Source organism: Phragmites australis, chromosome 15, assembly GCF_958298935.1.
Source record: "Phragmites australis chromosome 15, lpPhrAust1.1, whole genome shotgun sequence".
NCBI lineage: Eukaryota > Viridiplantae > Streptophyta > Magnoliopsida > Poales > Poaceae > Phragmites > Phragmites australis.
Genome location: NC_084935.1, coordinates 16409564 through 16437272, shown reverse-complemented (window position 1 = coordinate 16437272; position 27709 = coordinate 16409564). Strand labels below are relative to the sequence as shown.

Sequence of the window (27709 nt, the reverse complement as noted above, 5' to 3'; positions counted from 1 at the left end):
TCAACACCCTACTCTATTGCTTCTGCATGGTATTTTTGCAAACATCTGAGCTGCAACTCTCTCTCTCCAAGGATTCTACACATTGTTGCTTTGGTGAAGTCTTACCTAAACAACTAAAAATCCCTACATAGCATCAACAATACCATTAACATTCATTAAGTTCTTCTTGATGATTAAATAATGTTTCACTCAATTCAGGCCATAGATATCAACAACTTAATTCCTAGCTTAAATAATATTTCACTCAAATCAGGCCTTGGATATCATGGATCTCTTCCTTTGTTAAGTTCTTCCTGATGATTTGACCAAATTCAATTAGCAAAGATAGACAAAAAAAAATGTTTCATTATCATGCAGTTAAACTACACATAATGCAAAAGTAATGCTTTTGACATACTTTAGCATCTTGGAATGAACATTGCATAGGTTCTTATGCCTCCCAGAAAGATTGTGATATGAGACACCGGCTTCCTTCAGGCCTTTATTTAGTTTATCGAAAGCAGATGTAATTAGCACTTCGTCAAAGGACTTTGCAAGTTTGGATGACAATTCCTTGTGCTCTTCTAGATTCAAATACTTGAAACAAAGATTTTCAAGCTGGTCTACTTGAAACAAAGATTTTCAAGCTGGTATTTCCAGCTAGCGATCCCTAATCGATTAGCCAAAGGCACAAATATCTCCTTGATCTCTTTGGAAAATGTTTGCTGTTTGACCAAATGCAAAACTTCTAAGGTCTCCATGTTATGCAAGCGATCTGCAAGCTTTATTAGAACAACTTGAGCATCAGCCATTGCAAGAAGCATTGTATGCAAGTGACCACCTTCAATAGTCCTACAGGATGTGTTGTTATCACAAGCAAGTTTTCTCAGGTGACTTAACTTAGAAACTTGAATAGATCAGATAGAAAAAATCAGGTTCCAGGATAGCAAATGACAATGGAGCTAGCATAAAAGCATAGAAGGATTATTTAACAATTTGCCACAACATCAGACCTAAAACCTACAACCTTCGACACTACATCAAACTGAATTTTATGAATAAATATGTCAATGTTGTTGTGCACATTTTCACATTGCTATCAAATACTTCACAGAGTACACGCCCAAGATGTGCTTATACAAGAAAAATACACTATTAAGAAAGACAATAAGCAATGCACGAGAATTGTCAACTTAGCAACTTGTAGGATAATGCAAATTATATGAATATGGAACATGATCATTGACTTAAAAACCAGGGAGTACACCATCATAATTGAGATCAAATAATTGCAATTGATCCGGCCAACAACTTGATAATACATAGAATTAACAATAATCAGGGCACCAAACTTACATGTCCAATCCCACAAAAACAAATGATCAAAATCCAAGGAAACAAGAACACGTGCCCCTTCCACGAGATCGGCCACCCTAGCACCAAACATGTGGAAGATGTGATCATAGTCCACAAACAAATCATCAATTGTATCATGCAGAAGCCTAGCAGAGACGACCGACACATTCGCACGAATCTTGGTCAGTAGCACGGCTAACTCCACACAATGTTGCAAGTATGGATCATCACTCGCCCGCGTCTGATCATAGAACAAAAGTAGAACAAGATTCAGTAACTAATGCATAGACCACTCAAGAGTGGAGAAGATCATTAACTGCAAAACTATAGAGGGTGAAATCAGACCTTGTAATCTTACAGAACTGGATACATAATAGATAATCAACATGCCAGGAAGGTGGAAATATTTTTCAGGTGTCTTCATTTGACCGTAATCGATGTTTAATCCATGCATATCTCCTTTCAGTCTTATCTAACTTGGCAAGTTCTGCACTCGTGGAGGGGGACCCCGTTGTCAGCGTCCACCTTCTCGGACTACGCATGGAGGAACTCGAGCACAGTGTGCGCGTGCACGAGCAGCTCACCTGTGAAATGGCACCGCGCGGCGGCATCGACCCCCATGTCATAGTCCCAGTCCTGCGCGGCCTCCTCAGGGAGCTTGGTGAGCAGCTCCAGCACGGCGGGGCTCAGCAGGTGCAGCATCCTCGTGAAGAGCAGATTGCGTGAGCAGTTGCCGCAGGTTGGGCTGATGCAGAACCACCGCATAGTGAAGAGGAGGGCGGAGGGCCGTGTCGGGGGTGCTAGCGGGCACCGGCGGCCAGTCGCCGAGCACGGAGCAGGGACAGGCGCACGGGAGGAGACAACCAGGTGGCGGCTAGGAATAGGATGGGAAAAACCTAGTTTTGGATTGGGCCAAGGGAGGGAGGCCGGGGAGTGAGGAGGGAGGCTGGTGGCTGGTTTTTTTTTTAGAAATTTGTTATTTATCTATCGACGGATTTTTTCTTCAAAATCTGTCTGATTTGTAGCCATACGATTTGGTTTGAAATCTATACTTAGATGATTGACTAATGTTAGATTTTTTAACCGGGTCTTGATTTCACGCTAGGAATCCACCAATGATTTGGAACTCTGGTACATTTTTTAAATTTGTTTCTCTCGATTGTGACGCCATCCTCTATCCCACTAACCCCCTCTTTACTGGCGCGGCCCAAACTCCAACCACTTGCATTCCCCATCTCTCTCTCCCTCTTATCTTGTTAATGGGAGGCAGAAGCAACGATTCTATCTCTCCCTCATCGGCACCGGATCGCCTTATGTAATCAGTGAGTTCAAGGGTGATTCAGATGATTTACCATGATTTGGATCTCAATCTACCCAACTTGATGCGTGATTTTTTTATTCGCCTTGGTGTTTTTGATTTTTCATCTACTTTAGGGTTTGATTCGGGCAGGAGAGGATTAAGTTCTGGACGAGCAATCAAGTTTTGCGCTTCATTTGGGTGAGTTCAAAAATGGATCGATGGTGTGCTTTCTGAGTTGCATGTTTTGTTTTTTTATTCCATGGGTCATTATGCAGTGTTGGACGTGTTAGAGTAGGGGAGGCAAGCAGAGAAATCGATCAACATCCATATGCAGTCCGTGAGGTGAGTATATGAGCTAAGTTGATGTTGTCTTGCCATAGATCTGAGTTCAAAATGGGTCGAGGTTGTGTTTTCTGAGATGCGCTATTATTTTTTTTGATTCCATGGGTCAAAACCTTATTCGGATTTTCCCATGTGCGTTACACATTCAGCCATGTGTGTTAGGTCTGGATTCAGATCTATTGGGTTAGGGTTTACATAGTCTCTTGTATGGATCTATCTATATGTGGTGCAGTAGTTTGTGTTTTTCGTTGAATCTCGGTGAGTTTTTTTAATAGAAATATACGTTTACTGATAGAAAAATGAATACTAGGTAAGTTTACTAAAAATGTGCTAGTACATTTATTTTTTAAGTTTTGTTGATATGACATGTAATGGGTATATCTATACGTTATGTGTTTTATTGCTTTCTCGCACTCACAGATTACAAATGTACTATTTTTAAGCATTGTTGATATGACATGTAACGGGTATATTTGTTGTCTAAGTCTAGACCTGTTTCTTTTTCTTCTTTTTTTACTGGTTATTCCGTTCTGGTTAGGGTCTGAATGAGACTTTTTTAGATTCGAGGCTTCAAGTGTGGAATCTATGGATTTTTAGTGTGTTTGTTGTGTTTTTTTTTATATGTTTTCACTGTGATTCTAGAGGCTGTGGTTTTGAGAAGTGTTGATTCAAGGAGCCCATTAGGGGAATCGAATCTGCATTTTTTCTCCAAATTTTTTTGTTCTCGATGGTATGTTTGTCAATCAATTGATTAGCCTATCGGCTCATGAACCAACCATTCTATGTGTTTGTGTGTAGGTGTTTGTGTTTCAATTGATTAGCCTTGGCTCACGATACTATGACGCAGATCTAGAGTTTTTCATTTGGATCATTTTAGGTGAGTGTTAATATTCTCTTTTTTATGAGCATTTGTTTTTCTCAGTGTTGTCCATGCTATTTATGTCTGTTCATTTGATTAAAAAACCATAGCATATATCAATATGATGAAATGAGTTTTACTTGTGATGAGATGACCCATGCTTTGATTTCTTTTAGCTGGCATTGCTATGATCTAGATGTTACATGGTTGAATAATACATTGTTCTAAATTATATATATGTTACTATTTGAGCTTGTGCGTGCACATTTGTGCTCTGAAAAGTTCCATGTGTGCTTATGAACTATGCTGTTAGGAATGTATTTTAGCTGGCATGGATATGATCTAGGTGTTACATGTGTTGTGGATAATACATTGATTTGAATTATTCATATGTTACTATATGGGCATTATGCATGCACATTTACGCTTCTGAAAAGTTTTCATATGTAATGGGCATATCTGTTATCTATATTTCCATTTCTCTCTATTTGTATACAATTATATCTTTATTGATCTCCATCTGATTTCTCTTTTATTCATGTACGTGTGTGTTTATGTTTTTTGTTATGTTGGAATGTCTGATTGGGTTATTTTTGGGTGCAGACATGTTTTGCGATAAAGCCTGATTGCTGAACAGATTTTGCGTTGGTGCTTTTTTGCATGATTGTTGTGTTATGTGGTAGTTTTGTGTAATATCATTTTGCCTGTTGTATGCCTCTAACATGATGCTACATACAATTTATTTTATTGGGGTGGTGAACTAGCAGCTTACAAGCTGCACCTATGTTACAACCTCAATAAGAAAATACGGTGATAGGGATGAATTGCTCTGGTGTTCATTTTGGTCATGTGAGTGCTTGCTGATTTTTTTTGTTGGATCGTCCAACCATGGTGAGTTTGTTTTCCTCCCAAAGCATTGTCTGTGTTTTTTTTATGGTGCTTGTGTTTTATGTATAAAGGGAGTGAACTAGTTAGCACTGAGCTTTAGGGTGTTTCCATGCGTTTTTTTTTCTTGAAATGGTTACTCTATTGCAATGTTTTAACCTTTTGTCTTTTCCTTCTATTTTGCACTAGAATATGTAGGAAAATGGCTGAGGGCGAGGACATCTAGCCTCTTGTATGTGACAATGGAACTGGCATGGTCAAGATTCGTAGCGCTCATTCCTATTTCTTCATAACCAGCAACCTTGTTTTTTAATTTAATCACACACATCCCTGCAATTTATTAGATGATGTGCCAAGGGCTATCTTCCCAAGTATTGTCAGGCACCCCCGTCACACTGGTGTTATTGTTGGTATGGGACAGAAGGATGCATATGTTGGTGATGAGGCCCAATCCAAGAGGGGTATCCTCACCTTGAAGTACCCAATCGAGCACGGTATTGTTAGCAACTATGATGATATGGAAAAGATCTCGCACCACACATTCTACAATGAACTCCATGTTGCACCTGAGGAGCACCCTGTGTTGCTGACTGAGGCGCCACTCAATCCCAATACTAACAGGGAGAAGATGACCCAAATCATGTTTGAGACCTTCAATGTTCCTGCCATGTATGTCGCCATCCAGGCTGTGCTGTCCCTGTATGCCAATGAACGTACAACTGGTAATAATATGTTCACATGGTCAAATTGCATTAAGAGTTTCACTTGTTCCATCTTAGTTATGGATTGGTGTTCTTCTTTCAAGTATTGTATTGGAATTTGGTGATGGTGTCAGTCACACTGTGCTAATCTATGAGGTTTTTATTAATGTAACGTTGACATGTATGTAACGTTGTTTGTTGGCCTTATTTGGTCCTATGTTTTTTGGATTTGGTCTTTTGCAGTTGTACTGGGTCTGGGCTACTATGCAGATCCCTTTGGGATAGATGGATGCCAATTCATGTTTTGTTCGTTAGGCTTTGAGTGTTTAAACTAACAACATATATGACAACTGTTGATTGGTTCAAAATCTGACAGATTTTGACTAACAAAATCTGTTGACCCTTTTTTTTATCCCAATGGATTTTTATTAAGTGGGTGTTGGAGGCCGGCTTAGATTGGTTTTTTGCCGCATGGTTTTTCTTTCTCCGGTGTTTACCGACGATGGGGGAGCGGAGGTGGGAGGCAGGTAGGCAGGAAAGAGGTTATTTATTTTGGTTTTTTATTAGGTGGGAGGCCAGTTTTAATTAGTTTTTTAAGTGGGAGGCAGGAAATAGACCACACAGAACGTGTTGGGAGGAAAGGGAGCTATTGGATTGGATCTCGAGGGTTGGATGAGGTGCTCGACACCAAACACATTCATATATTTATAGTTTAGATATGAGCTACTTATTCTAACATTGTTTATGTGTCTTAAGCTTGTGATAGAATGTAAATTCTCGCGAGATGCATGTATAGTGGTGCAAGCGTGATTTCATCTTCATTGTAATCTTAGCCAAGCTAAGCGAATCTCAGGTTGGACAAACAAGCAGGATAGTAAACATGCATTTCCCTGACTCCTTGGAACTGTCTCGGTCCTTACAGGACAAAACACAACCTCCTAATCCGTAGGTGCTGCAACAAATTGAAGACGTGAGGATGAACCTAATGAAGTGACACAACCTCTTAATCTTTGAACTATGTGGTGGGACACCACTACAACAAGCTACGGTTGACATGTGCAAATTGAGTTAAGGAGGTCCTGTTCAACTTTGGATACGTAAGGCCAGTACAAACTACGTTGTAAAAACTACTTATAGTACCCAAGTGACAAAACCATTTAATTTTCTCAACTTCTTTTTGAACGTTAATACAACTACCAGACCCAGCTCGAAGAACTCGACACAGACCGCACTCCACAGCTCACACACTAAACGTAGACCGCACGATGCCAAAGCACCAGCCAACACGATCACACACAAAGCGCACGACGCAATCAAGTGAAATGACACACTCCCCCAAATTACATGCTGAGGCTTCAACTCGGATACGAGCTAGACATTGCAAAGGACAACCAATTAATGGAGCTTGAGAGAGAAGAATAGGAGTAGTGACACGATGAACCACAAGCATCACCACGGTTGAACCACGACAAGCGCACACGCTAGGACCTCCGATTGGCGACCTCATAATGGGATAGACCAGATGAGAGTTAGTCCACGCATGTCTTTCGATGTGCCGCGTGATAACCCATATCTCACCATAACAGTCATAGCCACCAATAGTTAAAACGAATCTAATTTTAGCAGTCTCGGTATATGTGCGTTGGTAACTCCTAGAAAACCTATTACGCACACATAACTCAACAACATGAATACCACAATATGATGGTGAAACAGGATTACAAGAAAAACAAGTTGATACCCAAGACAAACGACAAGGCTCATGTAGCGCTAACTTACAACAAACAACACAGCAAAAAAACAAAACTAAGGAAACAAAACCGGTGGCACCATCTGTCCATAAGGCAACCAACCGGGGGCTAGAGTAGCCGACACCTAACTCCACCTAAAAAGAAAATAAGCAGCGTGAGTACGAAAGTACTAGTAAGACTTAATCCATAGTGCATACATATAAATAACCCGACTCCAAAGATTATGCATTTAGTTGTTAGCAAGGAAATGACCACAAGGTTAAGTAAATTCATCATGCGAAAGCAAAACTTGATACAATTGTGGAGAACCGTCCAAATAATATTCTAATTAATCACCAGGAGGATCATTATCTATAATCACAACATCGATGATTAACCAGAATATCATCCTGTTAGTCCCGACACGTTTTTTGTGCCCAAGGATCAGAACACATGCCTTCTAACATGTACATCACAACATAGCTTAATAAATAGCAAGTAATAAATATTTATATTACAAGTATTAAGCATGCAACTGATTTCAACAATTTACAACAAAAGCGAGTTAGGAGGAGACAAAAACCCCTCAACTCCTAACCATAAAAGAACTACGTAGCAGAAAGTTAAACTTATGAACAACAAAAGAGAACGGCGCCACATGCCCTTAGGCACCGTCTCAACACGCCACCTTCAGAGTAGGATGCACTACTCTTGCCCACCACCCTAATCGACAGGCACGAAGTAGCCAAAAATAGCATCATCCTCGGCGGTAGCAGAACCTGCAACAACTTAAGGGTAACACCCTGAGTATGAAGGTACTCGCAAGACTTACACAATATAGATATATAATATTCCAACTCCAAGGATTATGCAATGAGCTGTTAGTAAGGACAGGCCATAACGTTAAGTAAAATATATGTGGTAAGGAACCAAGACATAAGCACCCATACTTAACCAAACATGCTATTCTACCCTGCAATAACCAACTGAACATAAATAAAACTGTAACATAAATGTAACATAAGTACTTGAACATAAAAGAAAACTGATCCAACTCATCCACCACCACAATAACCGAACCAACAACCACAAATGAGAACTCTACGATCGGATAGAAATGAAATAATAGCATGCTCATGACTGAGAGCGCGACAATTCAAACTGTTTATACACCATGCAGGGGAATACTCCTGGATCCACACGACACGAGGACCATACGGCTTGTGCCACTCGCTAAAGTGCACACAAGGGGATACTCGTGACAACCTTTCCCAACTAGCCCCAACCGTGTGGTTCATGCATCGTTCGGCGCGGTAGTACTCTCAAAGCAAACTAGTACCACTTACAATCCCGCCGCTCACACCGTCGATGTTCAAGCCCACAAAGCCACAGCTGCGAAGGTATTCAGCTCACCTTACCACTAGATCAGCATGTGGTAAGGTAAATGCTAAAGCCAACTACCCCGACGATCGGCCTTAAAAGATGCAAGCGGTCTATGGTGCCGGGTTTCTCTCCTGAATTGCCCCCAGGACTTTCCTTTGAGGCAGACGTCACCCCTAACACTGCCGACATCTCGTCTCATACTCTCCACTCATCCAACCAACATCCACATAACCATATATGTGAACAAGTAGTAAGCTCTAAGCTCGCGAACAACGGTCGAACTATTGCTCGTCTTCTACAGAGGACCTATGCATTGCTAAGCATTTCGATCGACTCTTACACATTTACCACATTACCAAGGCTACAAGGATATAGATGAACAATTCAAGGTAGGGATTATGCAATCAACATAGGTTCTACCCATAAAAACCCGACATTGACTCCCTATACATGCAAACCTATACATAAGCATAGTTTATCAATATTTAGATTTCATTCAATTTGACAAAGGTGCAATATGATGGATGATTGCCTTACTGTTCAGGTAGCTGCTATAGTTACCCATGCAACACTCGCCGAAATCCGGAATATTGGAGTTTTCTTCGACCACGGTTGCCTCCCGCTTCGGCTCCTTGTTAGCTAGACAAGAACGCGTGCAATGATGAGCATGAATGAATGCAATGAGGCATGTCACAATGATTAACAACATGCTAGAAGTATAATGTCGGTGTATCAGGAACCGGGGGTCCCCGAATCCCGAGGCCAGGCCAGCCATCCGCCACATGGCGCCATCCCGTGGGGTCCCTCCTGCAAGATGAGAAAAGATCAAGTCCCGGGAGAAGGCGCTCGGGGCCACAGTCAGTGGCCCCCGAGTACTCCAGTTCCCCGATGATCCACGAAATCTAAGTACCGGGAAGAAAGTGCTCCGGAAGGTATACGGTGGCCCTCGAGCACCCTAGTCCCCCGACGACCAGAAGAGCTAAGTACCGGGAGAAGCATGCCCAGGGCCGCTGGCGGTGGCCCCTGGGCACCCAGGTATCCCGATGACTCACCGAAGGAAGTTCCGGGAGAGGGTGCTCGGGGCTGCGTGCAACAGCCCCCCGAGCACTCGGTTCCCCTAGGATCCGTACAAGTGTGCCCGGGAGAGAGTGCTCGAGGAGGTGAACAGTACCCCCGAGCACTCGGTCCCCCGAGGACAAGAAAGGGCGTTCTCGGGAGAGAGTGCTCGGGGAGGTGAACAGTACCCCCGAGCACTCGGTACCCCGACGACCCAGTAAGTCCCCTGGTGGAGGCCCCCGAGGGGCCCACCGATGAGGTGTCAGCCAGTCAAAGGCCCGAGGCCGCATTTAAAGAGCGTGCATGTCCTGTCACCTCCAACTGCTCCCGCCGCGCTCAGCGTCAGTTCCTACCATGTTCTGGCAGAGAGGCGTGGGGTTATTAATTGCACGGGTCCCGTCCCGTGCCATCCGGCCTGTCTCAGGATAACGTCGTAAGGATCAAGGCGTTCCGTCTGCCACGCTGCTGTGGCAGGGGAACAAGACAGGGTGGGCACGCCGGGTTGCTCTGCGGCTACCCAGTGGGCCCTCTCCACGACGCCCATTGCAAGGGCATTTATTGTGACAGATGACCGAGCGTGTGCCGTATTTTCCACCCCCGATCACTTCGCCCAGAGGAAATGATGACGCCCTTTCCATTTATGGTGTCTCGGAACTCGTGCCCCCCCTTCCGTTCGGGGCACGCTGCGGCCGGCGGGTACTTAAAAGCAGCCGGCGGCACAAAAGAAGAAAAAAAGAGGACGGTTGAGAGGCAAGGAATAGACAAGAACACAGCGCAAGAGAAACAGCGGCAGAGAAGTGAGCAGCACGAGACAAGCCGAAGAACAAGGAGCCCCAGGCTCTTAGATAGATCAAGATTCTTGTAACCAGCAACATCCTTGAGGGACTTCTCAGGACAGTTATAGTATCCATACAGGAGTAGGGTATTACGCCCCCGTGCGGCCCGAACCTGTCTAAATTCCGATGTATTTACTTCTTCTTGCACTAGGTCATCACCCCCACCACCGGTTGTTGCATTCATTCCCATTTATTTCTCCGACGAACGTATTCAGGATCACCCCCCCGGCCAAATCTCTAAAAAGCGGTCTCTCGGGATCCCTGCGACTGGAGTTAATCCTCCGACATATAATATATGCGAATCAATGCAATACTAAACGATCTAAATGAAAACTAGAAAATAACAGCCATCCGGAGTATCCGGATTGGTTCGGAGTATCCGGGTTCGGACCCTCCGGGTGACCCTTCGGAAGAGGTGCTCGGTGCTGCTTTTATTTGTCTAGCCTGGAGTATCCGAATGAATCTAGAATGTCCAAGTTCCGGAGTATTCGGGCCATCCTCCGGTGAATGCTCTCGGTTAGCTCTATTCTAACTTGACTCAGAACCTCCGGGTTGGTCCGAACTATCCGGAATGTGCCGGACATTCCGAGTGAGGTTCCGAACGAAGCTCTCGGCTACATGACCACATAACTACCCGGAGTCTCCGGGTTTGACCGGATAATCCGAGTGATACAGACTTGGGTTCTTCGTGATTTTTTCACTCGGGTGATTTGACTCATTTTACAAATCTGTGCTACACAAACGTGTATATGCTCTATCCAAAAGGTTTTAAACCAATCTCGTACCTTAAACCCTAAATAATTTTGAACACAATTCAATGGACTATTTCTACTGAACCCGGAGTATCCGGGTGAGTCCAGAGTATCCGAGCCAGCCTAAAAAAGCTGTTCTCGAGTGGATTTTTGGTTGATTCGAGTTGCGATCTTTTCCAAGTCTAAAGGGGACATGTTAGGGATAGTTCAAGGGTACTAGAACTTACTCATCAACTATCAACACGACTCTAGAGCTCATTTTCAACCAAAACTCCATTTTTGCTCCAAAAAGCTCAAGAACACCAAGAACTTCAAGAACTACTCAATTCTACCATGAAAATGAAAATGGATTGGATAGATGAGTAGCTCATGAGCTAGAGAATGCAATGGTACCACATGCATACCTTGAATCCTCCACTTGAGATCGGATTTTGGAAGAAAAGAGAGAGTGGGCTTGAGTGGGAGAGGGAGAGAGAAGGAGAGCTGCTATTGCTGCAGCTTGGGGGATGTGGGGAGTGAGGGAGGAGAGAGAGTGAGCAGGTGGGGCTGCCCCATTTGGTGGGTGGGATGGTGGGGCCACTAGTGGGGCTCACATGTTTGAGAAAATGGGTATTTCCAATGCAATTTCTATTCTTTTCTCCTTCAATTTTTTTCTCTTATCCAAATGATTTTTAAACGAAGTGTATTAGCATTCCAAATTATCATTACGCAAACTTAAGAATAATTCTTAAGAAGCATGATTTTGCTAAATGCATGATTAAGAATTTGGGACGTGACAACAACTATGTGAGCATCTACACTAGAACACCTATATCAATCTATCATGTAGACATCTACTTGAAACATAAACGTAACAAGAATAAAAATAAGGGGCAATTGTGTTCTTACCCTTATTTTGGAGTGAAACTGTGATTTTACTCCTATTTTTACAACTTTGTGATTTTGCCCTCACTTTTTGAATGTGAACATTGTGTTTGCCTCTATTCCGTTAAGAGTACTTAATGGTGTGAAATCAGCTATAAAAGGACATGTATACCCTTGCAGATTTGCCCCTATTTTTCTTAGGACTTTGTGATTTTACCCCTATTTTCACATTAAGCATCTTGACGGGTTTCGAAAGAAATTTGACAACAAAACTTGATTAAATTTGCATATATTTTAAACCTGACCGAATTTTGACAGCATTTTGACAGTATTTTGGCACAACTTGACAGCATTTTGACACAACTTATATATTCAAGCAGAAATCATATATTACAACCATAACATAGCATCATATAGTACGTCCAGATCATACATCAAATGGAAACGTACATGTCCAACAAAAGCACCAATACATATCCAACAAAACCAACAACTAGTAGATAATTATTATGTGTCCAGTCCAAAACATCACATTCAAGCACCAAACCATGCAGCTAGCCTCCCTTCTCCTTTTTCTCCTCTTCCTCTTCCTCCTCCCCCCCCCCTTCCCCTTCCCCTTCCCCTTCCAATTGGTGGTCTTCCTCCTCCCATGTCACTTGCACTAGCACTTGCACTAGCACTAGCACTTGCACTTGTATTTCATGTGAAAGGAGTAAAAATATGTTAGTAGACAAGTTGATGGTAAACTAAGTAAAAATCAGCAATGATTAAGTAAGCAAAAATCAATAATGATTATGTAAGAATGAGAATTAATGCAAATGAGTACCAATGCATGACTTACTTTGATGTGTGTGTAACACTTTTATCATTGCTCCCCTCTCGTGATGTATTTTCTGAAGATGAAAGCCTCCTCTTTTGACTAGCTGTGAGACCTTCTTGGCAATGCTTGGCTATATGGCCTAGTTCATGACATTCGGTGCATTCTCTTCTCTTCCTAGTGTGTGCCTCATTAGATGCCTTGATCCTGGATACTCTTGGCCTCCCAGGTTTCCTTCGCAATTTAGGCTTCTTGATTTTGAAGCCTATATCAACACGTGGCTACTGATGCTTCGATGTCATTGGATTGAAAACACATGCATATGCCTTTCTGAACCTCTCAACAGAGAAGTATTCATGGACAAAGTCATCCATATGTACCTCCCTACTAAGCTTTGCAATAAAAGCTAAAGCATGGCTGCAGGGCTTTCCAGTCACTTGCCAAACCCTACAACTACATGTCTTCTACTCCAAGTTGATTGCATGCCTGATAGTGGACACAATTACTTCAGCTATTCCAGCTCCACATGTAAAGACCCCATGGTCCTTAATAGCCTTGCTTTTAGCATTCAAAGACTTAGTAATAGTTGGGATTATTCTGCCCTCCATGTTACTACCAATCTTTCCTCTCAAATGAAACTTGGTTATGATCATCTGTCTTATCTTGTAATGCATGTCCACAATCTGCATGTCATTGGTTTTTGACACCCAGCTATTGAAACATTTAGAGAGGTTATTATTGATGTAATCTACCTTGCAGTCATCAGAGAATTTTCTTCTACTCCACACATATGGATGATTGTTATCCAACCAGGAAAGTGCATCAGGACTCTTCTCCTCTATCTTCCCCATGTGGTAATTGAACTTCTCAATTGTGAAGCTCTTGGCAGTTGCCCACATATTCTTAGCAAACAAGGGACCATAGTACTTTTTCTTCATGTTCTTCCACAAGTGCCTCATACATTCTCTATGTTCCACTCCTGGGTACACATCATCTACAACCACTTCTATTCCTTTGCCTGCATCTGTACTGATTACCAAACCTATATGAACACAATAGTATTATGGTAGTAATTCAAAGATAAAACTTGAAAGATGCAACTTGAGAGATGAAACTTGAAAGATGAACAAACATGTAGGAGTACCAATAGCTTTCTTCAAGTTCTGGATAAACCATGTCCAACTTTCCTTAGACTCTATCTCAATCACTCCATATGCAACTGGAAATAACCAGTTATGACCATCCACTGCAACAGCTGATGCCAACTGACCTCTTGACCTTCCTGTCAAGTGAGTGGAGTCCATGGCAATGTAGGGCATGCATCCTTGCAAAAAACCATCAATACATGGTTTAAGAGCAACAAAGAACCTCCTGAAACACACAGCCCCATTGTGCTCTTCTGTGTCTAACTCAATGATACTGTCAGGTACTGATTTGAGAAGCTTAGAGCGATAAGTAGGTAGAAAATCATAACTGTCATCCCACTTCCCATTTATTATGTCAAGTGCTCTCTCTTTGCCTCTGTAGACCCTGTCATATGGAACATCCATCTTGTACTTCTTCTTCAGCTCATCCTACAACTTCTTAGGTCCCATTGTGAGTTTGTCCCGCAACAAGTCCACCACTCTGTCAGCTACCCATTTATTTGAGGCCATCGTGTCACCACACTTGTTGAATGAACCACAAGTGTGCTTTGGTCCACTCATCTTAACCTACATAAAAGAACTATTTTGTGAGTAATTGTCATCTCAACTTGATGAACAAATCTTAAATGCTAAAAAAAATTACATATCTGAATTTACCTTGCATCCAATGTACTTCTTGCTAGTAGATGCATAAAACTGCCACTTGCAACCCTTATCTGCTCTCTTGCATATGGCTCTAAATCTTTTCTTATCTTTCTTGATGATATGGAAAGCACAATCATTCAAGATAGCATGATGGGTAACTGCTGACCTGCACTGATCCACATCTGGGAATATCACATCATTATCAATACATGGATCATCAACATTATATGATAAGACAGGAACATCGTCCTCATCATCCTCATCAACTATTTCACCATCAGGATCATACTCAGGGTCATTGCAATCAGAGTCAGAGTATGATGATGCAGCCAAATCAATGTCATAGCTGCTATCACTTAGTGCCACAAAGTGATTCAGTGTCAGAGTAGATGCCATTCTCATCAACTCCTACGGTCTCCTCATCATGTGCAACTTTTCTTTTGGACTTTTTGGCTTTCTTGGTAGGCTTCTTGGTTGTATCTCTCTCATTGGTGGCTCTCCCATTGGTGGGTGTCTCATTTGGGGCTCTCTTATTGTGGCATCTCTCATGTCTTGAGTGGACTGGGTTGAATAAATAGGAGGATTCAAATCTAGAAGTGGAGTACTCGGAGTTTCTATTACTCTATTTCTCGCTGTAGGGTGACACCTAAGTTTTATGGGTGAAAGCTGCAATGGACCTTCGAAATTATTGATCTGGGCATCGATGCCCACTAATCCTTTCTCTAGGTTGAGTTGAAACCACTCTTGCAATTGTTCATCAGTTTTAATCTCAAAAGAGGCATCGTCCAAAGAACGTCAGAATGTTATGTATTGCTTAGAACCCCACATAAAATGCGCAGCTATGTGATCAACTAATTGCAACAACCCAAAGTGGTGTCTATCAACATGTGGTGTCAAGGTTTTACTCTTGCAATATGTCTTTGGCCCTCCATCCGGCAAACTAAAATATGACCGAACTTTAACAACAAGTTTCAAATTGCGGTTAATTGGCCTACAAATCATAGCAAAAGATATACAATTAGCTAAATCGTCCTAAACACCTAAGCTAATTCATCCAACAAACTGAATTGAATTGGCATCCATCAGATCTAGAAACAATCACAAGAATTTACCTAGCCTTTCCACACTTCATTGCTTCACAGCTGTTGTTTCCTTGTCCCAACAAAGAAACCTGTATGAGCATGTAGATGAGCTCCACCTTCTAGCAAGCTTAGAACCCAATAAGCATTTCAATAAGCATTTCCCTCATCCAAATACATGATGGTGATATTTGAGCACCACAATATCAGTTTCTAATACAATCCTTTTTCCTTCATTTCGATCAACTCACCCCAAAAGTGAAATCTTATTCTGTTAATACTAAAAAATAATGCCAGCAAGAAGTACTTACCAAGCTGATGAAGTTGACAAGCCCGACCTGCTTGCTCACACCCGCGCGACCCGCCTCTGCCTCGCTTGCTCGCTCGCCCACGCAACCCGCCTCCGCCCAGCCTGCTCGCTCACCCGCACGACGCGCTATCGCTCGAGTAGCGTGACGCTCCTTCGCCTGGCCTGCTCGCCCGCAGCAACCCGCTTCTGCCCTGCCGGCTCGCTCACCCACGCGCCGCCACGCCTCCGCCTGGCCTCCTCGCTCGCCCACGGGACTTGCCTTCGCCCGGCTTCCTCGCTTGCCCACGCAACGCTCTACCACCCGAGCCGCGCGACGTGCTTTCGGCTGAGCCGCGCGATACGCTTCCGCCGGCCTCCTCGCTCGCCCGTGCAACCTGCTAGCACACCCGCGCCGCGCCTCCGTGTGACCTGCTAGCACACCCGCGTCGCGCCGCGCCTCCGCCCGAGCTATCGGATAAGGTTCGAGTGGCTGCAAAATGATACGGTTCCACACTTGCACATGGGTATTTTGGTCTATTTCCATCCCTTCCTATTTTCCAAAGTTTTTTTTTCTTTTTTTTAATCGCCAAATCGATTTGTACCTGACAGTGTAAAAAACAGGGGCAGTCGGTCGATTCACATTCAAAAAGTGAGGGAAAAAAATACAAAGTTGTAAAATTAGGGGTAAAATCACAGTTTCTCTCTAAAATAAGGGTAAGAACACAATTATCTCTAAAAATAAATATAACTACAAAAGGAACAATCGAATGTCTCAACGTACGGGGATGACGCCTATGCACCACCTCAATTGCGGGTGTGCTGGGGCACCACCATGGATGCGGGGCTCATGCCTTGGCACCGCGGCTCAGATTTGAGGAGTGAAAGAGAAAGGAGAGAGATAAGGAGAGAGGGGAGGGGGAGGGGCGCAAGTGGACACCATTTGGTGCCGTCGTTGGCCGTTGTCGTCGCCACCGATCGGCAGCGGTGACGATGGCCGTCAAAGGGCGAGCACCAGGGTGACTGGGCTGGTGGTGGTTTCACCCCTCTCGTCGCCCAGAGAGGCGGCGCCGAGGGGGTACCGTTTTGAATCATACCAATTTATCAACATTGATTGAACATTGTCCTAGTGTATGTACGAAAGAGAATATGAAGTCTGCATGTTTTAATTCAATCAAGCAAGTATTTGCAAGTAGCACGGAAACTTCAGTATGAGTTCATATATAATTTACAGTTTATTCAAATAAAAAGAAAAGAGAAAACCCAAAAAAGATAAAGAAAAAGGAAAAAAAGAGACGACTCCAACAACCCTGGGGGTCGGGGCCTCCTTGCCGTTGAGACCCCACCCTGCAGCCGCCGTCGCTGACAGCCGAGCCGCAGCAGCGGGCGGGTTTCCTCGCCTTTGTTTAATCTCTCCACTCCCGTTCCCACTCGTCCCCAAGTCCCAATCGGCTCGGTCCTCGTCCTCCTCTCGCTCCAGCCTGTCTAGTCGCCTTCCTCCACGGAAGGAAAAAAAAAAACAAAAAAAACAAACACGAAACGTTCGAATCCAAATCTAGCGGCGCGCTTCACGTCGCGATCTCGCGGCCTCCACCCCCCTACGGCGGCGCCGCTGCCGATCCCGCCTGGGGCTCGCGCGTTGGCCACTTCCTCTCAGCCAGTGGGAGGGCCACGGCGGAGGCTGCGGCGGCGATCGCGCCTGCGGAGCCCGCCCCGCCACCTCGACGCCGGCGGTCTCGGTCCGACCCCGCGGACGGAATGGTATGTGTTGCGATTGGCTTGATCGAATTCGCGCTTGTTAATGTTCTTCGTGCAGTGGCGTGTTTTTGTGGGATCAGTCGCTCGACGAGGACTCTGAAATACCGGCTCGGTTAGGGTGTTTTGGCACCCTGTGATCTCGTTCATTTGGAGTAGTTGTGATGTGAGTCCGATTGAGACAAACACGTTTCAGAATTGGGCAGTGTTTAACGGACGAGGACCGTGGAAACATGTAGTTAGGGTGTGTGTCGGGAGAGCTGTTTGCTATGTTTTTCCCCCCTTTTAGCCATGGTTGTGCAGTGCGGCGAGGTCGGGGCTCTGGCTCCAGGCTCAAACTCTATCATGTGGTACACTGCACCCTGTTTTTCACCAAGGCTCCATATTGAGAAGATGACTCTGACAGAACTTGATATAGGGCTTATGGGATATTGGTGAGCTAGTATCAACTGAGAAAATTAAGACCTTTATACTCTGTTTTGTGTTTATGTCTTCGATCAATATGCAAATATATGTACTTACACCATAGGAGTTAGGACAATGTCTGGTGATGCTCTCTGTAAGCTTTTCACTTTTGCTTTACGTTTTATTCTGTGGTGAATGGACTTGGCTTATGTGTTATGTTATTACCTGCTATGGATCGTGCTATTGTACTTGCAACTTGTAACACAATGGAATGTTGCTCCTGAGGTTGGATTTCAAACTGAGATGTTGTTAGTTACTATTTTGTTTTGCTCATCCTTCATTTCATTCAATTCAACATATCACTGATGAAATGACATTTTCCATGTGCTTATGCATATTCTGTTGCAGGCATCACAAGTCCGCTTTACAGTGGGTTCTCATGTTTGGGTTGAGGATGCTGATGTTGCTTGGATTGATGGGCTGGTGGAGGAGGTCCAAGGAGATGAATTAATTATACACTGCACTTCTGGGAAGAAGGTCAGTTACTAGTTTCATGATAGCTTCTTTTATTTCTCTTCGAAAGTGTCATTTTGGGAGTTTGTGTAATCCTAATGTTGCCTCATTTTCTATTCATGCTTTATTGGGGCTGTTGCAGCACTTTTGTCCAAAGATTTTTTTATATCTCATGTTAATTATTTTTAAGTCCGAAACTGTTAATCGTGAGTGCTCTGATACAGTGCTATATGCTGTAATAATAAATTAATTTATTGCAGGAGATGAATGACAAAAAATGAAAATTCAGACATGTAATGGTAAAAGATTCATATTTTGGTTACAGGTTACCACCAACGTCTCAAGTGTCTATCCTAAAGATGCAGAAGCGAAGCGCTGTGGCGTTGAGGATATGACAAGGCTAGCTTATCTAAATGAACCAGGAGTTCTACAAAACTTAAAGTCTAGATATGGAATGAATGAAATATATGTAAGTTGAGCTGTTCAACATATCAGCTCTTCTTTTTATGCTACTTCATTCATGCATACTTGACAGTGCTGTGAGTTCTTAGTTGCTCTGACTCTTCCGTTCACATATGTTCTCTAGGATGATAATAGAACTACTTGGTCAATTTACACCTCCTGTCTGTATAGTATTTATGTTTCATTGCCTATGTTATTTTAACGGTGTTGAGTGTTTCTAGTTTCTACATTAGAATAGTTTGGAATTCTGTAACACTGTAACTGGTCTAGTGTACTAAACAACCTTTTGGCCTGATCTAACGGAAAAATTTATCGTCCTTCCAGACTTATACTGGGAACATATTAATAGCTGTCAATCCATTTCAAAGACTTCCCCACCTTTATAACAATCACATGATGGGAATATATAAAGGAGCAGAATTTGGCGAGCTGAGCCCTCATCCTTTTGCCATTGCAGACCGTGCGTATAGGTGTGTTTCAGCAAAGAAACAGCTTTTGAGTATTTTGTGCATTAACTATGGTGCATGTATCTGACATATCGACCATGCAGGCTTATGATGAATTATGGTAAAAGCCAAGCCATATTAGTGAGTGGCGAAAGTGGTGCTGGTAAGACAGAAAGCACTAAAATGCTTATGCAATATCTTGCATTTATGGGTGGCAAAGCTGAATCTGGAGGAAGGTCAGTGCAACAACAAGTACTGGAGGTGAGGGCTTCATTTGCATTTTATATTGTCATTATTTAGTTCTATTCTCTTCTTACTCTTAGGCGTATTAGCAACCTGAAATAGTGAATATATGGATTATGAGGTGGCATCTTGGATTGTTCGTAAAGCCAGCACATAATTTTGTGGGATTGCATCAAATTCATATTTCATCAATCTTAATGTGATTCTAGTGTCTTATGCTATCCAATCTGTCTGATTGATACAGTCCAATCCTGTTCTTGAGGCATTTGGAAATGCAAAAACAGTCAGGAATAATAATTCGAGGTAATGAACTTCAATAACATTGTTTTCAGCAGTTAGTGTTTGCTCATTTAGCACAACTTTTCATTTTCCTCTTAGTTTATGGCTTGACACATTTCTTTTATCTGATTACGCAGTCGTTTTGGCAAATTTGTCGAGATTCAGTTTGATCAGAACGGGAAGATCTCAGGAGCTGCCATAAGGACTTACCTCCTGGAAAGGTCTCGTGTCTGTCAAATATCTGATCCAGAAAGAAACTATCACTGCTTTTACATGCTATGTGCTGCACCTCCAGAGGTAACAATGTCATTATGGCCAAAATCAGATTCCAAACGAAAATTTTGTAACTAATATATGTGCAGTTACCATGTTGCCACCTTTCTTCATGCTATTACTAGGGGAGTGTTTATGATGTGGATATGTTATTACTGATTTACTGTGTAAAAATGAATCAATTTAGGGTATCTTATTGGGCCAACGCATCTTCAAAATAAATAACACATATCTTTCTGGACAACTTTATAAATGAAAACTGTGAATTGGTTGTAAATGCTATTCTTACATATATATTACTGGTTTATTATTTTGTAGCCGATATGTCATATTTTGAGTACACTTGTTCTGTGGGAAAGAGTTATCCATTGTTAAGAGCTTTATATGTTTAATGGCAAGCAATAGACATGTAATACATTGTGCTTTTTCACTCTTATTTCTTCCTGTTAGATGACCATTGTAAATTGTGCTTTATCATAACCTTTTGTTTTTATTGTTCGACACATATCTATTTGTGTCTGTATTGTCCACTACTTTCGGTCTGCACTCAAAATGTTGCTGTGGCAGGACCGTGAGAGATATAAATTGGGAGATGCTGCATCATTTCACTATCTTAATCAGTCTAGTTGCATTAAGCTTGATGGGATGGATGATTCTTCTGAATATATCACAACTAAGAGAGCAATGGACATTGTGGGCATCAGTTCTGATGAACAGGTAAGCACAAGGGTATGATTGAAGTTAGTTTTTCTGAAAGATAGAATCATTACTTAGAACTTCGAATGGCATTTCGTGCAGGATGCAATATTTAGAGTTGTAGCTGCTATTCTTCATTTGGGCAATGTGGAATTTTCAGAAGGGAGCGAAGCAGATTCCTCTGTACCCAAAGATGATAAATCCCAATTTCATCTTAGGACAGCTGCTGGGCTTTTCATGTATTAGTCCTTTCTTGTGCTTTCTCCAAAATATTGTCTGTCGTCTTTGGCATGACATGCATTTAGCAACATTCTTCTGCAGGTGTGATGAAAAGGCTCTCGAGGAATCTTTGTGTAAGCGTCTTATGGTAACACGTGGTGAAAGTATTGTGAAAAATCTAGATGCACGAGCAGCAGCTCTTAGTAGAGATGCTTTGGCCAGAATTGTTTACTCTCGCTTGTTTGATTGGTAAGTTCTCACATTAGTCTGGTATGCAATTGTCATGTTCCTGTTTATTATATTACTTCTGTAACATGAAAAGATATTTCACTTCTTTTGTTTTCTGTTTTTTCAGGCTTGTAAATAAGATCAATACTTCAATAGGACAAGATCTAAGTTCAAAGCTTCTGATTGGTGTGCTAGATATATATGGTTTTGAAAGTTTCAAGACAAACAGGTGCTTAACTGGTATGCCTTTGCATTTAGTCTTATGTTTATCTGTATCATTGTTTTGATAAAGTATAACAAAACAACAGTGGCAAGTTTTTTTTATTGGACAGTGGATATCGGTGATATAGCAGGCACAACATGTTCAACTATATTTGTTTCAATCAATCTATTTTCAAGTTAAATGACTTATATTGTATTAGAATTATCTGTTTGGTTGCATAGTCAAGTCTTGGGGAAATGGTTCAAAATGGAAATGGACGATTATGCAAAACAGATCATACGATGCTAGCATGCTATTTAAAACAATGATCTTGACGTGCTTAGAAAACCACACTTATTCTACCTTTTAACTAAAAAATTCTGGTTGTTATATCAGCATATCATAGGACCTTTTCTCCCAATCTACTTTTATCTGAAGTAGAGTTTTTGGTTGCATCATTTTTGTGAAAACTGGAAACTGTTGGAGAAACTACAAACCAGAGTACATATTATGAGAATCATTCAGTAAGCATGCTGAGTTCATTTTAGTTTAGCAATAGAACTTGATTGGGGGAAAAAATTCTCCTCATTGCTTCACAAAACTCCACTGCTTAAGTTGCTCCTTCATAAAGCAGAAAAAAATGGTTTATTCAACCAAAGAAAAGACAGTGGTTCATATATGCGAGAACATGTCCCAAACACGCCGAATCAGATTCACATACTGAAAGCATAGTAATTGAACATTGAAAAGAAAAAAAATTAAGATCTGTAGCAATGGTCTTGACTCTCTAACACTTGCCCCATAGAAGAAAACCTTGATGGAAACTAACATCATGTTGTTGGTATGAATGGGGACAGGGTGGATACAACATTAGGTTTGACGTTATGTGCTCTTCTTTTTAACAATTGCATGGATTTTCTGCAGCAAATGGCTGCACGGTTACATTAAGTCTGTACAGCAATATGGGAAGTCATATGCTGTCCTTGTTAAGAGCTTTAAATCTTCATATCTCTACTTAGCAGTTGGTAATATATGACATGAAACCATCTTATCTTTTGATAATATGAGAGATAATAACTGTTATATGTTGATATTGTGCTGTGCCTCAGTTTCGAGCAGTTTTGTATCAACTTAACTAATGAGAAGCTCCAGCAACACTTTAATCAGGTTAGAGAACGGAAGTCTCATTTCTTGATAATGTTCTGCATTCAATGTTTTAGTATGGTCAAATAAAATTTTGATTTTGCGTCAATCTTTTTTTACATATGTTCCATGAGCAGCATGTGTTTAAGATGGAACAAGAAGAATATACAAAGGAAGAAATTGATTGGAGTTACATCCAGTTTGTGGACAACCAAGGGATTCTTGATCTTATTGAGAAGGTGAACAACATCCAGTGTCCTTTGCAATGTCTTCTTTATTATCAATGTATTCATTGATACAACCTGTTTTAGGCACTAGTGTGAATCCATGAACATTTTCTTTCATCTTCATCCAGCCAGTTATTATTGGTTTTTTTATTTGCTTTCGTTGATTCATGAGGCCTAAGATTTGAATGTGGAATTATCTTATACTCAGAATTATTGAACAAACTAGACAGGTCTGAGTTCCATGTGCATTTTTTGTAACCATCCAGAGATTTTAGCGCTTAGTTTCCATTGGGGTTGAGCCATGCTATGAAATCTCATTTTTGACTTCTGATTTCTTTCAATACAGAAACCAGGGGGTATTATTTCTCTACTGGATGAAACTTGGTATGTACAAGTAAATTGTGAACATTCTTGTTTTGTTTTTAGTTCTGATTCTTTCTAACATTGTCTATTTTGTGCTTCAGCATGTTGCGAAATTCAACCCATGAAATATTTGCTGAAAAGCTGTATCAAATATTTAAGGAGAACCCACACTTCAGTAGGCCAAAATTTTCACGGTCCGATTTCACTATTCATCACTACGCTGGACATGTAAGTAGCATACTTCTTTTGTCTGCTCTACTATCGCTTGAAAGAATAATTCTCCACCCTATGCAGGACATATTTTAGCTTGGTACTGCCGATGCATGATGCATTCATCACCAACTCATGATAGTGACACATGTGGTTGCATACATCATATTAGAATATTAGATGATATGATACGAACAACAAACTATTCTCAGGTAGTGGGCCACAAATTGGCATTCTAATATCCAGCTAAAATGGCGTGCCTTGCTTGGTGTAAATTTGCAACTCAAGAGTCAACCTTTGAGCATGTAACATGTGAATACAAGTAGGGTTTTGTCATATGCCATGTGAAATGGCGAAGCTGAATCAATACCAGTTTTTGCTCACCGGATGTTGATTATTTTTTTTGCCAAAAACACGTCTCTAAATCAATTGGAGCATCGTAGAGGCATACAACAACAAACAAAAGATAGGTCTGTCCTATAATTGGATTGGCAAATGTAACTTTTAAACATTGAGTAAATCAAATTTACCAATTTGAAGTCCAAAAGTTTAATGGCTGCTTAAGAAGGTTTCTGATCTACGAAATTGCCAATATTGAATATGCTAAATGGATAAGAATAGGGATGCAGATGGTTACCCAATTAGTAGTTCTGGGTCACTACTTAGTTAATTTTTTCCTTAATTAAGTGAGTAAATCTCTAGTTCATTTTTTGTGTGTTTTGGGTCGACCTAATGACCAAAAAAAAAAAAAACTTGCATCCCTAACAAAGAAAGATCAGCAGCATGCAAATTTTGATTGGTGAAAATTAAGTAATCATTTTCTATACACTGTTTTTCTAAACCTAAGTTCATCAAAACCTATGCTGTACTTTTTGCACTAGTATACTTTAAAAATCTCAAAGAATTTATAAATGTACATCATCATCATGTCATGTTGTTATGGGCTGGGCCTTGGGCTTGCTTGGTAGTGCATGGCAAGGAGAGCAGCAGCACACGACACACGGCAAGGGAGCACGCGGCACATGGGCAAGCCAGAAAGATAGGATCGTTATTTTCCTTTGAGTCTTAAGTCAGGATTAGATAAGATTGTTAGCATACTTGGTTAGTTGGTATTGCTATCAATTAGATAAGGATGGTTAGGATTTGATAACTTAGGAGTCAAGTAATCCTCTCTATAAATAGAGAGAAGATGTATCGATAGAGGCAAGCAGAAAATAGATAGTGCAAAGGCTCAGAGCCTCCAAGGGAGGGCGAGTTCTTATATCTATCTGCCATTCCCCTCAAAGAATCAAGATCCATATCACCATTCTCTCGTCTCCACACGCGCCGTCTCCACGCGTCTCACCATTCGCTCGTCTCGGCCTCGTCCACTGAAGCGTCGGTCGCCGTTCCACCACGGGCCGCCGCTCACTTGTCCGCTCGGCTGCCCGATCCGCACGTCTCGGTAGCGGATCCGATTCCGTCGCCCCCTGCTTAGATCCTCTGGCCTACCTCCTGGCTGGCCTCTTTGCACGGCCCAACGCCATCCAACCAACACCGCACAGTTTTCCGGAGCAGATCCGCTCAAGTCCGCGTGGATCCGCCAGAGTCCGTGTGGATCCGCCCGATTTCAGCGCACGGCGGGCGTCTTCAGGGCCGGGCCGCATCTTTGACTTGTCCGCGCGCCAGCGCCGCCCGACGCTCCGCCCCTGTCGGAGCTGCCACCTCGGCCGTGTCCAACACCGGGCCACTCCGGCCCCGTCAGATCTTCCGTCACCCCCGTCGGATCTTCCGTCGCCCTGCCTGATCTCCCGACCCTAGCCTCTGCAGTGCAGGCCGTTGCTCCGCCACGGGTCGCCGCTCCTTCGACCGGCGCCGCCAGACGCTTCGCCACTGTTGGATCTTCCATTCCGGCTGTGGCCAGCAACTCCACCTCAGCTCCTCTGTCGCACTCGCTTCCACGGCCACCCGCTGACCGGCTGTCCTCGGCAGGACCTGCTGCACAAGGCCGGCCGCCACGTGCCCTCGCCGTTGGACTCTGCCGGCGGTCGCCTCAAGACATCGCGTTCCGTCCCGGTCGGCTGATCTGCTCCACACCGAGCTCCGCCTAGATGCTCCAACTCCTGACCGGTTCCTCCCACGCCCTTGGCCCGCACATCGTCAGCGCCAATGAGCATGTTGATGGCTCACGCAGCAGCATTTCCACTAAGACTGAGGAGATGCATGAGGTCACCCCCATGGAGCAACTCGACGTTCCTGTGTTTGCTGCTCACGACATTGCCACCACCAAGGCTGCCTTTCCGAAGATCCGCGAGGTGCTTGCCACGTTCATGGTTGCAGCTCCCAAGTCTATTGAACCTGCCACTTCTACGCAGATTGAAACTCCTGCTCGTGTTGAACTTGTTGCTCATGCTGGTATGGTGGTTTCCCCTGGCAACATGGGCTTGGATCTCTCCTAGACTAATTTATTCTAGGAACTTCACATCTCCACCAAGATTCACAAGGGTGTGGTGGCATTAGTGGTCCCTGTGGAGCTGATTCAGAAGGATGCCATGGTGGCCTCATACAAGACTGCCCTGTTTACCAGGTTGGGAATCTGCCCGTTCTCATATGTTCTTGTGCTCCCCGACATCTATGATGGTGGGACAATCTTCAGTCCTGAGGTGTTTGCCATCACTAATGTTGGAGTGGATCACAACCTGCATCCTGTTATTAAGAAGAAGTATGGGCAAGATGTCACTAAAATTGGTGTATGGGCAAGATGTCACTAAAATTGGTGATCAAGGTGGTTTTCCTCCAAGTCATAAGGACTCCTGGTATGACTCGCAGCAGTTCGTCACATCCGTGGGTCCGCTTCCAGCAGCAGCAATCTTCCATCCTGATATGGCTGCTCCAATTGATGGTTTGCTCCTCTCCAGCTTTGGCGTCATCCTGACTGCAGATGCAGGTGATCTCTTGCTTCAGCAAGCCAAGGTGGCCCCAGCAGTTCCTGAGATCTTCCAGTCGTCCTCTCCTGCACGGTTCAGTGGGTTCAACTCAGACTGCTCCGCATGGTTCCTTCTCCTTCCACGCCGGCAAACCTCTAGACAGAGCACAAGTGCTGCTATCTTCACCAACACCGGGCACTGTCAACCTTCTTCGGCACCCTGCTGCACACACATAAGAGTCTTCACATCCATCACCGCCTTCGATCTTGCAACGCCAAGAGCTCGGGCCACCACCACAGCTCGAGGACGAGCTGTCTTGGAGGGGTGGTGTAATGTTATGGGTTGGGTCTTGGGCTTGCTTGGTAGTGCATGGCAAGGAGAGCAATAGCACACGGCGCACGGCAAGGGAGCACGCGGCACACGACAAGCCAGAAGATAGGATCGTTAGTTACCTTTGAGTCTAAGTCAGGATTAGATAAGATTGTTAGCATATTTGGTTAGTTGGGATTGCTATCAATTAGATACAGATGGTTAGGATTTGATAGCTTAAGAGTCAAGTAATCCTCTCTATAAATAGAGAGAAGATGTATCGGTAGAGGCAAGCAGAAAATAGATAGAGCAAAGGCTCATAGTCTCCAAGGGAGGGCGAGTTCTTATATCTATCTGCCATTCCCCTCTCATAATCAAGATCCATATCACATGTACACATGAAAAAAATTGTGCAAAAACATGTTCATATGTGCGTTGTAGCCCGCCCCCCTCCAAAAAAAAAAAAAACAAAAAAAGGTAATAGAAAATATTAGCCTTGGGGATATTCTTGCAGGTGTACATTATGTTTTTCTTCTTTTGCCCAGTGCACATATGGAGATATTCTTGCAGGTGTACATGCATGGATTTTTTAAGCTGTATGAGTGCAGATACCCAACTTAGTTGTAGATGAACAGACCTAAGTTTAGAACTGAATTCCCCGTTTCCAACACATCAAAATTGTCCCCATAGCTGACCCAAAATTGTCGTGCATTAAAAAAGAGGGCATTTCTCTCTCAAAAATATACTGACTTCACATGATACATATATCTGACCTGGAGATGAATTAGTTCTGTGGGCGAGGCTGGTGCCATCAT

The 27709-nt window shown here is 42.8% G+C and overlaps 2 protein-coding genes and 2 pseudogenes across 2 annotated transcripts in view; 2 read left to right on the top strand and 2 right to left on the bottom strand.

Annotated features, from left to right (window-relative positions):
• Positions 1-244: 244 nt before the first annotated feature.
• Positions 245-2100, bottom strand: LOC133892167 (probable GTP diphosphokinase RSH3, chloroplastic; annotated as a pseudogene).
• A 2823-nt stretch (positions 2101-4923) lies between these two features.
• On the top strand, positions 4924-5707 carry LOC133892166 (uncharacterized; annotated as a pseudogene).
• A 7617-nt stretch (positions 5708-13324) lies between these two features.
• On the bottom strand, positions 13325-15046 carry LOC133892165 (uncharacterized). The gene is made up of 4 exons (XM_062332884.1): positions 14663-15046; positions 14498-14572; positions 13993-14434; positions 13325-13902 (listed from the first exon to the last, which is right to left on the bottom strand). The coding sequence occupies exons 1-4, from the start codon at positions 15044-15046 to the stop codon at positions 13325-13327; spliced, it is 1479 nt and encodes a 492-aa protein (XP_062188868.1).
• Positions 15047-17457: 2411 nt separating this feature from the next.
• The window catches only part of LOC133892010 (myosin-8-like), a 48494-nt gene continuing 38242 nt past the window's right edge, over positions 17458-27709 (top strand). The window contains exons 1-15 of the mRNA XM_062332747.1: positions 17458-17776; positions 18584-18712; positions 19014-19157; positions 19475-19620; positions 19701-19857; positions 20084-20142; positions 20256-20415; positions 20959-21108; positions 21190-21326; positions 21409-21555; positions 21662-21763; positions 22846-22903; positions 23017-23118; positions 23453-23490; positions 23571-23697. Coding sequence (XP_062188731.1) covers positions 17774-17776; positions 18584-18712; positions 19014-19157; positions 19475-19620; positions 19701-19857; positions 20084-20142; positions 20256-20415; positions 20959-21108; positions 21190-21326; positions 21409-21555; positions 21662-21763; positions 22846-22903; positions 23017-23118; positions 23453-23490; positions 23571-23697 — 1659 coding nt within the window. The 5' untranslated portion in view covers positions 17458-17773. The remainder of the gene's footprint in view (positions 17777-18583; positions 18713-19013; positions 19158-19474; positions 19621-19700; positions 19858-20083; positions 20143-20255; positions 20416-20958; positions 21109-21189; positions 21327-21408; positions 21556-21661; positions 21764-22845; positions 22904-23016; positions 23119-23452; positions 23491-23570; positions 23698-27709) is intronic.

What these genes read in the sequence shown, in the direction of transcription:
- LOC133892165 (XM_062332884.1), bottom strand. Translation starts at nt 15,046, where the DNA reads ATGGCATCTACTCTGACACTGAATCACTTTGTGGCACTAAGTGATAGC. An exon ending in AGAAGTACATTGGATGCAAG is followed by an intron (nt 14,573 to 14,662) that starts GTAAATTCAGAT and finishes TCTTTTATGTAG; the next exon opens with GTTAAGATGAGTGGACCAAA. An exon ending in AGCTATTGGTACTCCTACAT is followed by an intron (nt 13,903 to 13,992) that starts GTTTGTTCATCT and finishes GTGTTCATATAG; the next exon opens with GTTTGGTAATCAGTACAGAT.